Here is a 14,983-nt window from a genome sequence, read left to right on the forward strand (position 1 = left end):
GTATGTTCTCTCTTCTCGCTTCAAACTTCAAATTGGCAATAGTATTTTCGTTAGGGTTGACTAACTATAAAGTCAAAATGAGTGCAAGTGGATCATGTGTAGAAAGGATATTTTTTTTTTCAGCAATTCGGTGCTGATCAATTAATAACCTTTTCCCTTTATTTGGGTTCATATAGACGAGTGAATCACAGGGGAATAATAATAATAATAAGACTATTGAATCAGTCTTGTTCTTAAGTCAATTCAATATATGCAATTTGCTTCCAAGGGATCAATAATTTGAACTTTATACACACATGGATAAAGCTTTAGTCTTCACTATGCCCCTTTTTCTCTTTAGCCTCAAAATAACCAAAAGTAATTATGGTGCCGGTATGAAAGGAGTTAGCTAGACACATTATTTATGCGGTATGTTTCTATAATATTTTATGTAACACTTCCTCCACATTCATTGTATTTTAATATTTTTTCTCTCTCTCTGTTCTTTGTTTATCCATTTTTTATTGTAGAAATACATAAACTCCAGTGGGATATATATTAGATGATGTCAGTATATATTATGATATAACCTTTATATTTTAACAGCTAATTAATTAAATGATATTCTTTTTCCTATTTTTCTTCATCCATATTGTGATTGTTACCTAACACAATGTTTTATACAAGAAAAATATTAGAAGATGGTTTTAAGTCTAATTTAACCCTATAAAATTGACTTGTAAGGTGAGATTTGTACATTATCTATATATTATAAATTGACTTTATCTCTAGTCGACGTAGAACTTTCAACAGAAAATTGAATATAAATTTTCATTTTTATTTACGTATATAGCTCTAAAATCTTTTCCATTTTTGGTCGACGAGGGATTTCACTGAATGTAATGTGTGAGTGGTATTGTTGCAGCCAAAGGTTTGGTGTTTATTTGATTACGTTTGAGTTTGAGAAGAATAAATTGGGGATTTTTGATGGAGTCAGTTGGAGTGGGCTAATAATTAGTTACATAACGCACACGTTTCTAGCTCTTTCTTGATATATAGGATGTTAGGGTTGTCACTGTGAATAGCTCCAATCCTTACTTAGATTTGAGACCACACTCTCCTTTTTGGGCACGAAACCACTATGCCATATACTATAAATCCTAGCTAGGAATCTAGCAAAACCGAACTTAATCTCTTCCCTTTTTCATTCTACACTTTAAAGATGTTCCACTCATTTATCACACCTCCAATCCAATGGATTTATATATATATATATATATATATATATATATATATATATATATATATATATATATATATATATATATATATATATATATATATATATATATATATATATATATATATATATATATATATATATATGTTTATAAAAAAAGTGTTTTCAGTATAATTTTGCCAATTAAATCCACTTACCATCATAAAAAAAATGCGTCCAAGTCTTATTCGACATCACAAAAACAATTTGTAAAGTAAAATTTGTACCTATTTATATATGATAAATTTGTCTTGTTTTTTTATTTATGTGAGATCTTTAATACACCTTATATATACATATCGAATTTGAAATTAGATATTAATGATTATCTGATAGCAAATGAATAGTAGGTAATTGAAGTCTAACACACGATCAATATTTTTAAAATTAAATTTTGGATGATTTTAATATTATCTTAAAAAATGAACTTTAAGTCTAAGTCTAATGTAATCTTTCAAAACTAATTTTACGAAGTTAAGTTTAAATTTACTACTTAAGAATAATTATGTATGTGATGAAGTTTTGAAGTAAATAGGTTGTTGTCTTATTAATAATAATAATAACAATAAAAAGAAGTAAATAGATTATGCAAGTTGCAAGGATGGTGTAATGTTGGGGGTGTATGGTGTTGAATAGAGTGTTAAATGGAGAAGGACAAAGTAGAGCAAAGAAAAAACAAACACCTTAAAAGCTGAAATGTTGTTTGTTTCGTAAAACGCAGGGAAAGTGGTAGATGCAAATGTGGACTTTTATGGGCAAAGTGGTCCGTCTAGTACACTTCCAAAATATCAAATCAAACGTAACATTTTCATCATATAGCCCAATTTTATGACTTTACTACTTTTGCTTCTTCTGTTCACAATTCACAACACTTCTTAAGATTCAATATTAGGTTATGGGAATAGTTCTTCCTCTGTACCAAGCTGGTTCGCTCACAACTCTATGGTTGGATAAACTTTTTTATAAGAAAATTAATCAAAAAATCAATTACGAATTCCTCATTTAGTTGTTAAATATGAAAATTTATTATTAAAAATGATGCTCAGATTACGTAACAATCATGAAGAAAAATGTCTAGGTAACCTTTTTTATGTAAGTTCTTTTTAATGATGAACAATATTTTTTTTCCTAAAATGTTTTGAAATTTAGTTTTAATTTCTAATTATTTTTAGTGATACGGCATTCACATGGCTCCCACATGTCAGACATTTGTTAGTTTCCGAAAATTTTAAAATATGGTTTTGGTTTCTATAAAAATTCAAGCTTCATTTTACTCCGATAAAATTCGAAAATTTGGTATTAGTTTCCATAAAACTTAAAAGTTTGATTTTGTTCAATTAGTTTATTATCTTATTTGAGTTATTTTTAAATGCATAATATGTTCTCCATACACGTTTGCATTCATCTCACCAGCACGATCAGATATTACAATTTAAATCATAGTTTTCCGTACATTTAGAAACTAGTTACCAGATTGGTTTAATCAAATCTCAAATAAAGAATAATTTCCTACTTTTACTGAATTTGGATGTAGTGATATTTAAGGAGAAATGCTAGCAATTCATTTTCTTTCACATTTGATTGAGCATGCTTTTTATCATTAATTGTAATTTAATGAAAATAACAAGAAAAAATGAATCTCAATCTTAATTTTGTTGGTTTTCATAAATTTTATGACTCACTTCTTAATTACATGAAGGTTCATATGAACAACTTTGGGTCAATAAGAATAAAGATGAATTTATTGTAACGTGTCTTAGACTCATCCCTACCAATAATCTTACTAAGTTGTGATTATTGTGCTGTGTAGGTTTAAGAATTTCTTAATATATTATATTTGAATCAAAACCTTTTAATTTTAGAATTAATTGGATCATTCGGAATAAACAGAGTAAGGTTTAAAATATCACATTCGGAATTTGCTTCATTGAAATTGAAAATTTCGCAAATCACTTCACTTTGGCAATGATGTCGTCCCCTGTTTTTCTTTATGGTGTTGTTACTGTCAAAGTACACATTAGGAGCCGACGTGAGATTGACTATTTCAAGATGACTTTTGAAGTAAAAATTTATATTTAATTTAATGTTTAACAGATATAAAATTTATATTTTATCTCCGTTAGAAAATGGAAACAAACTCGTACTTATGTTTTTTTCTCTATTATTTTAAATATTAATCTCTATTATTTTAAATATTAATTAAATAATTTTTAGAAAATAAAAATCATCGAAGAAAACATCATAATATCTATGGTATTCATGATAAAAAGATATACAATTTTTTCAACATTAAATTAAATATTAAAAATAAATTATAATTATATAAAAATGAAATAATAATTAAATGAAAGTTAAATAATTGCATAAAAGTGTAAAAACCTAATAATGTGTACTTAATGATCAAAGATAAATTGATACAAATCTTATAAACTATCTAAAAAATTAAAAAGATCATAGTCCCTAAAGTTAAATTCAAAATTAAATTTATAGTTGTTTTAATTACGATAAGTTTTCTATATTTCAAAGTTAGAATACATTAATATAAACAGTTCAAGTGTCACCTTAAAATTTCACTTTAACACATGAAAAAAATTACATCAGATTAAAAAATTATAATTACATCAGATTAAAAAGATTATAATTATTTATTTTTAAAATTCGACAAAATTCGAAAATTGGCCTGTTAAGTATGTTTTTAGTCCTTAAACTTTGATCTAAAATTGGAATTCATCCCTGGTCGAAACTTTGATAAATTTTGGTCCCTAAACTTTAAAAATAAATGAATATAGTCCTTTTAACTAAATTTTGTTAACTTTTTTTTAGGTTTTGAATACATTTCTCAGTAAATATTGAGCCGAGAATGTGTCAAACGGCATAAATAACTCCAATATTTACTTAGAAATGCGTTCAAAACCTTAAAAAAAGTTAATAAAGTTGGGTTAAAAGAACTATATTCATTCATTTTTAAAGTTTAGGGACCGAAATTTATCAAAGTTTCGACCAGAGACAAATTCCAATTTTAGACCAAAGTTCAGAAACTAAAAACATACTTAATCCTAAAATTTATGAAATTTTGTTGGTCCATCCAACATAACAATTGTCTCATGGGTTTACAAATTGATCCAAAAAACAAAATCTTAAAAAATTTATATAAATATTATAACAATTATTGTATATTTATCAAAATTAGATCTTTCGTGAAACCATAAAAATAAATTATATCTAAACTATAAAAAAAATTATAACAATTAATAAAAAATAAAAGATTTAAGCAGAGTAAAAGAAAAAAAATATATAAAACAATTTTTGTCTAACTAAATATCAAAATATGATAAAAGAAAATTTTACGAAAGTACAGACCAGTTCGTCTTTTCCTATAATTGAAAGTTATACAAAACAGGTACAACAGGTCAGCAAATCGAAAACTCCACTTGTATGACACTTTTTCTTGCAGAATAAAGGACTTAGTTGCATTATCCTGTATTCTCATCCCTAAACCGAATTCATTTATCGTCCCAGACCACATAGTCCTTTCACCTATATTAAAAATTGAAAAGGAAGATTATGGTATTTATATAAACAGATATTTCATCAATTGGAACTTTCCATCGTATTTAAAGTAATTGAAATGTTTTAACAGTGACAATTTTTAACAAACTATATCACAATATAATATTTTTAAGACTATTATATAATGGAAAATACTAAATTAAATGATATTTAGAAAATAAAAATTAATCATGCACATGTTTTCTAGTGGTAAGTCTAATTATTGGAAGAGAAGAGTAGACATAAAAATAAAAAAAATAAATAAAAAACCTTCGATGCATGTTCCAGATTTTCATTCGAAAGGAATATGTATGAAGCTTCTAGATAAATAAAAATTAAGTACGAATCAAAAGGAACCCCTTTTGAGGATTCCATGTTCATCCATCACTCTAATGAGTACACATTATTTTACTATGGAATCCGGTTACACACGCTCTCGATTACAAATTTTTAAACTCGCAAAAAATGTAAATTAAATTTCATAAAATGCTATTTAAATAATACAACATACGTTGATAAAGATAACCAATGAAAAGCTACCTAAACCCTTTCTCTCCCAATAAATATAATGAATTAGAAAGGTCAAGAAAAAGACGTATCAAAATTTCAGCTTTTCTTTGATGCCAATCGCACTCTTTTGCCTTCGATACAGAACTTCCTACTACCTGTCAGCTGCAATAAAGGAAAAAATCATGTCAAAACGCGGAGGACTATGCAACTAATAACACGGATATTACCAAAGCAAGGAATGCCAAGTATAATATCCACGATTCCATATCCCAGATTTACAAATATTAGATGACTGCAACAATATTTCAAGCATCATACATTTCTTCTGTCAAGAAAAGGTTGCCAGAAGCACTACCTTTTGCCGTAAGTAAGCAATAGCCTCTCTCTTTGAAGAAAAGTCAGACAAAACCGAAGATGAATGTTCATCAATAACAACTTTGAGCTGTTTCAGTTTCAATGATTCTCCAGGCACCTGAAGTTAATCAGGAAGTGATCGGTCACGAATTTATTAAGGGGAAAAATATTTGCAACACAAAAAATAGGACTCACCTGCTGTAAAATCTTTTTGCACAACTTTTTCAGCTTCACCTTGCATTCAAGGATCTTTTCTACTTTAACCAAGTCATCATGGGCTTGTTTTTCAAGGGAATCCGTGTCAGCAGAATCTTCATCACTATCATCAAAGGATGTCTTTTTACCCTGATAATAGCAACCAGCTATTTTCTTTGTTTTGTCCTTGATCCCTAGTCCTTGCTTCCCCGTTGTGGATTTCTCCTGGAGAACAATTACTGTATAATTAAATATATTGCTATATAATTCATTACACCCAACAGGTTTGGATACGAAATTATTACCACAATATAGCCCTAGGGTTTTATGACACCCATTAACTGAAACCAAACACTTTGCGTATCGAGTGTTTGGGTCAAACCCAACACAATCAAACTCATTGTTCATTGGGTAGGGTATTTTTTTGGTGCTTAAACTCATGAACTCAACCCAACTCAACCCATCATTATATAACATTCTTAATTTTAATTTATTATTTGTATATTTTTATAAAAATAAAAATTGAAAAAAATCACATTAAACATCATTTTCGTTCTTTTTCCCTACTTTCCTTACTCAAACATAACTTGGAGCATCTATAGTAGAGAACATTAATGGGTTATTTAACTGCTTTTTGCAAATCTTAGTCTTCCACGTCATGTTTTAGAACCCTATCTAATTTTTACTTCAATGATAAACTCACTAACTATAAGCTTAACTTTCTCTAAAACTACTACTTTCTGTACAAAAGGGAAATATCTTTTTCATTTGTAAGAACAAGCTCTTACACATAAATAGTTCTTATTCACTGACTCCAAAGCAAACGTCATGAAAAACAAGTTCATAGCCTACAAACTAAATTTTGAACCGACTTCTCATATATACGTCAAAACAAAATACATATATAATATAAATAGTTGACAATTGTATCAAAATGAATTGGTAAAGGAAAAAATAGTATTTTTTTTTAAATTGTAAAACAATTTTTATTTTCTGAGAACTAAATTTTCCAATTCAACTCTATCCACTATTGATCAAAGTTGATACACTTTGGACTTGATAATTGACAATCCAGCCCAACCAAACCCAACCCCACCTAACCAATAACACCCGTAATATCAGTCGAGTACCGCCAGAACCATCTTAATATTGGACATCACAGGTGACTATATTACTGTTATCATTTGACATAAATGAAATAAACAGAAGTGACTATACTACCACTACGTGTAACAAGTTCAATAGCAACAAGAGGTCACATACCTGGACTAGATTATAAAGGTTTTCTTGATCCTCTTCATGAAAAGCAGTTCTCTCTGCCCTATTTTTTACAGTTTCAGATGTCATAGACCTTTTCTTTTTCAACTCAGCTCCTAGAAATCCACCAGAGACAAAACCATACTTGTAGCCCCACCAATCTGGAGGTATAGCGGGATATTTGCTTTCTGTACCAATGCAGTATCTAAATATCATATGTGAAGCCAATCAACATGAATAGCACAAACTAAATTTCGGTTGAATAGTATACCTTCAACTTCAAAATTGTGAATTTCAGATGACTTCGACATGTCCAGCTCACCATCAGAATTATCAGTAACCCCAGATATGTCACCCTTTTTAACCTATCACCAACATCATAGAAGTAAGCAAACAATGACAAGCTTGTATGAAATAAAACTGCAAAACACATTTAAGAAGCTAGAATATAGAAAATGCTACCACCATTAGCTTAATATTTTAATTTTAAAGATTTAAAGTATCAAGACTTTTCAAAAAGATAAAAAGAAGCACAAGGGGCATCTAATACTCAAGCATCCCTTCATGCAACGAAATTTGAGAATATTGCAATATACGGTAAGTCTGTGTCTAAACTAAGTATACTGGAACAAAAATTGAACTTTCTCGAATACCAGAGTTATAATTCAAATATATATATATATATATATGAAATAGTAAATAGGTGTTCTAGGTTCATCGAATAAACATAAAAGCAAATTTATTGAAAGAATAAAAAAAAACTAAAATAACAAAGTAGATATGCAAACATGAACATTGATTAGTAAATACACTAGCTAATGCCCGACCCCAATCCCATTCCCACAATTCTAGTGATAGTGATTCGTCCAATTCAGCAACTGGAGGTGTGTCATGCACCTGATTTCAAATGTAAACAAAACGCATTTCATTTATTCAACTATATCAGCCACTACATTAAAATAATAATAATAATAAAACACTACAACATCACATAGCGGTAACACGGCATGTTAGCATCACCACACAGGTTGTTAAAATGTGAGTAAATGGTGGTGAATCCAGCATCGAGAATTGGAACTTACAAGAATTCCTTCGAGATCCTTCATGGAATATTGCGAGACAAGCTTTCCCCTCTCTCTTCTCTTGTATCTGAAACAAAGTAAAGTTAAAATCGTGGACAACTAAATCAAGACTACACAACAACATAAATCACAAATCGTAAATAAAAGAGAAACACACCTTCCCTGAGGCCTTGTAGTTTTGGAGACAGAATCATTATTATCAACAGGAACATTAGCCTTGGTTTCCACCTTAGGTGCGTTTTCCTCAATGTCTAACAATGTTCGCAAAACACAATCCTCAAACACAATCAAGTGGGAAAATCACAGACGGGGCACGAATATGATATGATTATACCTTTGTCATGTGATTGCGGCGCTTGCTATACAGATCACACAGAAAAAATAAGATCTCAGCGAAGAGCAACAAAATTTGAACGAACACGAAAAAAAAAAACGTGAGGAAGAAACATACAACTTTCAATCTCTTGAGTATATTATCAAATTGAGTGGTGTCAAAGGCCCATTGGTTTGGCTTCTCAAGGCCAATACCTGTATAATTGAATTTATAAGCGAATAAGCATAGTGATTGCAAGAGAGATAAAAAGGAAAAGTAAGATTGAAAAGAAAAAACAAAAAAAAAAAAAGAGGAAGAAGAAACCAGTAGTGTCTTGTTTGTTTTGGACTCGAACGTGTCCTTTGATCCCCTGCTTCTCTTTTCCGAGACCTTCTCCTTCTTCCCAACCCTAACATTATACATAATACACTTGCACTCAATAAATATGTGTAAAGTACAGAGAATGAATTAAAAGGTGGAATGAGAGAAGGAGGATTCACCATTTGCTTCATAAGGCGAAAAGCAGCGGATTGCCTGGCGACACCAACGTAACAGAGAGGGGATTCAGGCGCCGCCATGGCTCCCACCGTACACCGCCGCTGCTGTCTTTTTTTCTTTCACTTCTTCTCCTTCGAGTGCTTTACTTCAGAAACCCCAAACACAGCCTCTCCCACCAACCACTGCTCGCTAAGGGTTTTCGTTTTGCTTTGCCTTTCTTTCTTTTTTTTTTTGTTAGAGGTTAGGTTTCACTCGGTTGGTTCATGGGTCATGGGCTTCCCTTAGCCCATATCATTCTCTACATAACGGACCTACACTTCCATATTTTCTTTCCGGACCTTATAAATATTAAAATTCTCATCTTACGTAATCCACAAATCAAAAATGTCTTGTGATTTACAAAAAGGTTTTAATATTATAATTTAAAAGTAATTTTTAATTTTTGAATTACACAATTTAAAAATTTAGTTTTTTTAAAAAAACTTAATTATGCAATTCGAAAATTAATTTTTATTTCTGAATTAAAAATTCTAAAACTTGTTTTTAACTTCAGATTGTGTAATTTAAAAGAGAGTTTCTGAATTTCAAAATGCAGAATTTGAAAGTATTTTTCTCCATTACTCACAAAATATTTTATCTTCCGCTTGACTCACATTCACTATCACAATTCTTGTTTACACTTCATCTTCAACTGCTTAAGGAGAAAAGCATTCTATTTCCTGAAGTTTACACAATTGGCCTCTACACCACCATTTGAATACGCTAAAAGCAGTTTCCTGAAGTATTCTTTTTTTAAGACAAAATAATTTTCAAATTATATAATTAAAAATTAAAAATGATTTTCAAATTATATAATTTAAAAAATATTTTTTAATTTTCAAATTACACAATTCAAAAAAATATATAAAATAAGAGTCTTGATATGGAAATGTAGAAAGATATCCTTACTCAACATTGCTGCCTTTGTAGTTATTATGGGCTGGTTCCAGCTCTTCACATTAAAACTAAAATGAGAAATCCAGTAAGAATACGAAAAACAGAAAGTTTAATAAACTGTTCACTGAAAAAATTAAAAACTTACTTTTATTAGTTTAATTCTCACACACGTTCTTAACACGAAAGAAAAATATACAATTTCACTTTTCAGTTTAATCAATGAATTTTTGTTCACTTGTTTATTGGTTATAAAGTCTGTTAATTTGTTTTACTGGGATTGATTACCATGAAACTTGATGTGTCTTTTTATTCAAGTTGATCAAACTCGAACTGATAATACCTTTTAAAAAAAATTGTCATGTGTTATTCTATAAATTAGATTTTTTGAATTTTTTGTCTTTTTATTTGGTTTTATTGAGATTATTGTCCGTGTACTATTTTGTTTTCATTTTCATTATTTCATTATAATAGATTCATGACTCAACCTAAATATTGTTAATTTGAACTAATTCTAGGGACGTTGACCAGGGCATCAGTCAAAAGCTTTGAAAAAATTATTCAAACAAGTTGTGATGTGAGCATGAAGAAAAAATTTCAACTCCTTTATGTTTGGAAAATGATAGAGTAACATCCATTTATTGACAACTTCTCTCACAATTTGACGTGGCATTGAAAGAAAAAAAAGCAGAAAGTGCGAGTGCAAACTGATGAACAGAAGAACATCTTGTTCCTTTTTTAACCGCGCTAGTATTCGTCTTAATCATTGTTCTTCGTATTGAAACCTTATTTTTTCTGAAAACCCCTCTTCTTCTTCGTCCCAACGTGTGGGTTTTCTAAAAACCTTATTTTTTTTAAAAACCTTCCTCCTTCTTCTTTGTCCCAACTGTGTGGGTTTTCTAAAAATCATATTTTTCTAAAAACTCCTCTTCTTCTTCATCCCAACTGTGTGGGTTTTCTAAAAATCATATTTTTTTAACAACACATCTTCTTCTTCGTCCCAACGGTGAGGGTGTTTTCACTGGAAATGAATTTTTCTTTCTTCGATTAATTCAGTAGTGACACTTTTATGCATTGAATTAATGTGCTAAAGTTAAATTTTCATACTCTTATTTCTTCGAGTGAGTCCAAATTTGTCTCTCTTTGTGTTTTGAAAAAGTAAAATAAAGGTGAGAAAAGTGTAAAAATAAATAATTCAAGAAGTTAATAAAAATAGGAATTAAAAAAAATTAAGAAAAGTGAGAAATTAGAATTTAAGAAAAATAATTTAAAACATTGAGGGAAGAACGCATTATGATGTTTAAAATCTCACAAAATAAAATACAAGAACATAATTAGAGTTTCAAAAGCAATTTATGAAGTTGATAATAGCTTAAAAAAATATAAAAAAAATTGAGAAAATTAAATTCAATAAAAGAACAATAAGTAAAAAAAAATTGTAAAAATAAATAATTAAGAAGATAATGAAAACAATGAGTTATAAAGAAATTAAGAAAATTGAGAAAATGAAAATAAGAAAAAGATTTTAAAAACTTTAAGAGAAAAACTTAATATAATGATTAAAATATTCCAAGACAAAATTCAAGAACACAATTAGAGATTAAAAAATGATCAAGAAGATGATAAAAACTTTTAAAAAGAATTAAAAAAAATAAAATAAAATTCAAGAAAAGAACAATAACTAAAAAAAGTGTAAAAATAAATAATTCAAGAAGTTAATGAGAATGACGAGTTAAAAAGAATTAAGAAACGTGAGAAAATAGAATTAAGAAAAAAAATTAAAAACTTTAAGAGAAGAACTGAATATATATATATATATATATATATATATATATATATATATATATATATATATATATATATATATATATTGATTAAAATTTTTCAAGACAAAATTCAAGAATACAATTAGAGATTAAAAAAGATCAAGAAAATCATAACAACTTTAAAAAATAATTAAAAAAAAATTCAAGAAAAGAACAATAAGTAAAAAAAGTGTAAAAATATATAATTCAAAAAGTTAATGAAAATGAGGAATTAAAAAAATTAAGAAAAGTGAGAAAATAGAATTCAAGAAAAAGATTTTAAAAACTTTGAAATAAGAACTCATTATGATGTTTAAAATTTCACAAAATAAAATAAAATACAAGAAGATAATAAGAGTTTCAAAAGCAACTTATGAAGTTGATAAAAACTTTAAAAAAACAATTTCAAACAAATTGAGAAAAGTAAATTCAAGAAAAGAATAATAAGTAAAAAATGTGTAAAAATAAATAATTCAAAAAAGTAATGAAAACATTGAGTTATAAAGAAATTAAGAAAAGTGAGAAAATGAAAATCAAGAAAAAAAATAAAAACTTTAAGAGAATAACTCATTATGATGATAAAAATTTTCAAGACAAAATTCAAGAATACAATTAAAAATTAAAAAAGGCTAAAGAAGATGATAACAACTTTAAAAAAAAAGAAAAAAAAAAGAAAATAGAATTCAAAAAAAGAATAATAACTAAAAAAAGTGTAAAAAATAATAATTCAAGAAGTTAATCAAAATGACGAGTTAAAAAAATTAAGAAAAGTAAGAAAAAAGAATTAAAGAAAAAGATTTTTAATACTTTAAGAGAAGAACTTAATATGATGATTTAAATTTTTCAACACAAAATTCAATAATACAATTAGAGATTAAAAAAGGATCAAGAAACACAAAATTCAATAATACAATTAGAGATTAAAAAAGGATCAAGAAGATGATAACAACTTTAAAAAAGAAATAAAAAAAGTAAATAAAAGTCAAGAAAATAACAATAAGTAAAAAAATTGTAAAAATAAATAATTCAAGAAGTTAATGAAAATGAGGAGTTAAAAAAAATAGAGAAAAGTGAGAAAATAGAATTCAAGAAAAATAATTTAAAAACTTTGAGAGAATAACTCATTATGACGTTTAAAATTTCACAAAATAAAATACAAGAAGATAATTAGAGTTTCAAAAGCAACTTATGAAGTTGATAAAAACTTAAAAAAAATTCAAAAAATTGAGAAAATAAAATTCAATAAGAATAATAAATAAAAATAATCATTTTTAAGAAGTTAATGAAAACAATGAGTTATAAAGAAATTAAGAAAATTGAGAAAATGCATATCAAGAAAAGGATTTTAAAAACTTTATGAGAAGAACTCACTATGATGATTAAAAATTTTCAAGACAAAATTCAAGAATACAATTATAGAATAAACAAGGATGAAGAAGATGATAACAACTTTAAAAAAAATTCAAAAAAAATAAGAAAAAAAAATTCAAGAACCGAACAATAACTAAAAAAAGTGTAAAAATAAATAATTCAAGAAGTTAATAAAAATGAGGAGTAATAAAGAAATTAAGAAAATTGAGAAAATGGAAATCAAGAAAAATATTTTAAAAAATTTAAGAGAAAAACACAATATGATGATTTAAAATTTTCAAGACAAAATTCAAGAGCACAATTAAAGATTATAAAAAGATCAAGAAGATCATATCAACTTTAAAAACAATTCAAAAAATAAAATAAAATAAAATTCAAGAAAAAAAAAAGTAAAAAAAAAAGTGTAAAAATAAATAATTCAAGAAGTTAATGAAAACGAGGAGTTTAAAAAAAATTAAGAAAAATGAAAAAATAGAATTCAAGAAAAAGAATTTAAAAATTTTGAGAGAAGAACTCACTATGATATTTAAAATTTCACAAAATAAAATATAAGAAGAAAATTAGAGTTTCAAAAGCAACTTATGAAGTTGATAAAAATTTAAAAAAAAATCAAAAAATTTTAGAAAATAAAATTCGATAAAAGAATAATGAATAAAAAAAGAATAAAAATAATCAATTCAAGAAGTTAATGAAAACAATGAGTTATAAAGAAATTAAAAAAATTGAGAAAAATGGAAATCAAGAAAAAGGTTTAAAAACTTTAAGAGGAGAACTCAATATGATGATTAAAATTTTTCAAGACAAAATTTAAGAACACAATTAGAGATTAAAAAAGGATAAAGAAGATGATAACAACTTTAAAAAAGAATTCAAAAAAAATAAGAAAATAAAATTCAAGAAAAGAACAATAACTAAAAAAAGTGTACAAAATAAATAATTCAAAAAGTTAATAAAAATGACGAGTTAAAAAAATTAGAAAAGTGAGAAAATAGAATTAAAGAAATTTTTTAAAAAAACTTTAAGAGAATAACTCAATATGATGATTCAAATTTTACAAAAATAAATTCAAGAACATAATTAGAGATTTAAAAAGGATTAGGAAGTACATAACAACTTTAAAAAATAATTCAAAAAGTTAAAGAAAGTAAAATTCAAGAAAAGAAAAATAAGTAACGAAAGTTTAAAAATAAGTAATTCAAAAAGTTAATGAAAATGAAGAGTTTAAAAAAATTAAGAAAAGTGAGAAAATAGAATTCAAGAAAAAAAATTTAAAAACTTTAAGAGAAGAATTCAATATGATAAGTAAAATTTTACAATAACAATTTCAAGAACATAATTAGAGATTTGAACATAACGAAGAAGTTCATAACAACTTTAAAAAAGAATTCAAAAATTTAAGAAAATAAAATTCAAGAAAAGATAAATAAGTAAAGAAAGTGTAAAAATAAGTAATTCAAGAAGTTAATGAAAATGAAGAATTCAAAAAAATCAAGAAAAGTGAGGAAATATATTTCAAGAAAAAGAATTTAAAAACTTTAAGAGGGAAACTCAATATGATGAGTAAAATTTTACAAAAACAAATTCAATAACATAATTAAAGGTTTGAAAAGGATGAAGACAAATTATAATTGAAGAAGATAATGAAAATGAGTAGTTTAAAAAAAATAAGAAAAGTTAGAAAATAGAATTCAAGAAAAAAGAATTTAAATACTTCAAGAGAAGAACACAATATGACAAGTAAAATTTTACAAAAACAAATTCAAGAACATAATTACAGATTTGAAAAGGATTAAGAAGTTGATAAAAACTTTAAAAAAGAATTCAAAAAGTTTAAGAAAATAAAAATCAAGAAAAGAAA

At 26.6% G+C, this 14,983-nt stretch overlaps 1 protein-coding gene across 1 annotated transcript; it reads right to left on the reverse strand.

Annotated features, from left to right (window-relative positions):
• Positions 1 to 5,096: 5,096 nt before the first annotated feature.
• On the reverse strand, positions 5,097 to 9,237 carry LOC114175953. Its single transcript, XM_028060809.1, has 11 exons — positions 9,019 to 9,237; positions 8,843 to 8,927; positions 8,657 to 8,733; positions 8,540 to 8,564; positions 8,363 to 8,456; positions 8,206 to 8,272; positions 7,395 to 7,488; positions 7,130 to 7,311; positions 5,867 to 6,091; positions 5,673 to 5,789; positions 5,097 to 5,479 (listed from the first exon to the last, which is right to left on the reverse strand). Exons 1-11 carry the CDS (start codon positions 9,094 to 9,096, stop codon positions 5,414 to 5,416), a joined length of 1,110 nt encoding a protein of 369 aa, XP_027916610.1. The 5' UTR covers positions 9,097 to 9,237; the 3' UTR covers positions 5,097 to 5,413.
• Positions 9,238 to 14,983: the final 5,746 nt, after the last annotated feature.

This window comes from Vigna unguiculata, chromosome 3 (genome assembly GCF_004118075.2).
Source record: "Vigna unguiculata cultivar IT97K-499-35 chromosome 3, ASM411807v1, whole genome shotgun sequence".
In the NCBI taxonomy this organism is placed as follows: domain Eukaryota; kingdom Viridiplantae; phylum Streptophyta; class Magnoliopsida; order Fabales; family Fabaceae; genus Vigna; species Vigna unguiculata.

Excerpts from the sequence above, each read along its gene's own strand:
- LOC114175953 (XM_028060809.1), bottom strand. The coding sequence starts at position 9,096 with ATGGCGGCGCCTGAATCCCCTCTCTGTTACGTTGGTGTCGCCAGGCAA. Across the intron at positions 8,928-9,018 it reads TTCGCCTTATGAAGCAAATG|GGTTGGGAAGAAGGAGAAGG; the intron begins GTGAATCCTCCT and ends GTATAATGTTAG. Across the intron at positions 8,273-8,362 it reads ACTACAAGGCCTCAGGGAAG|ATACAAGAGAAGAGAGAGGG; the intron begins GTGTGTTTCTCT and ends ACTTTGTTTCAG.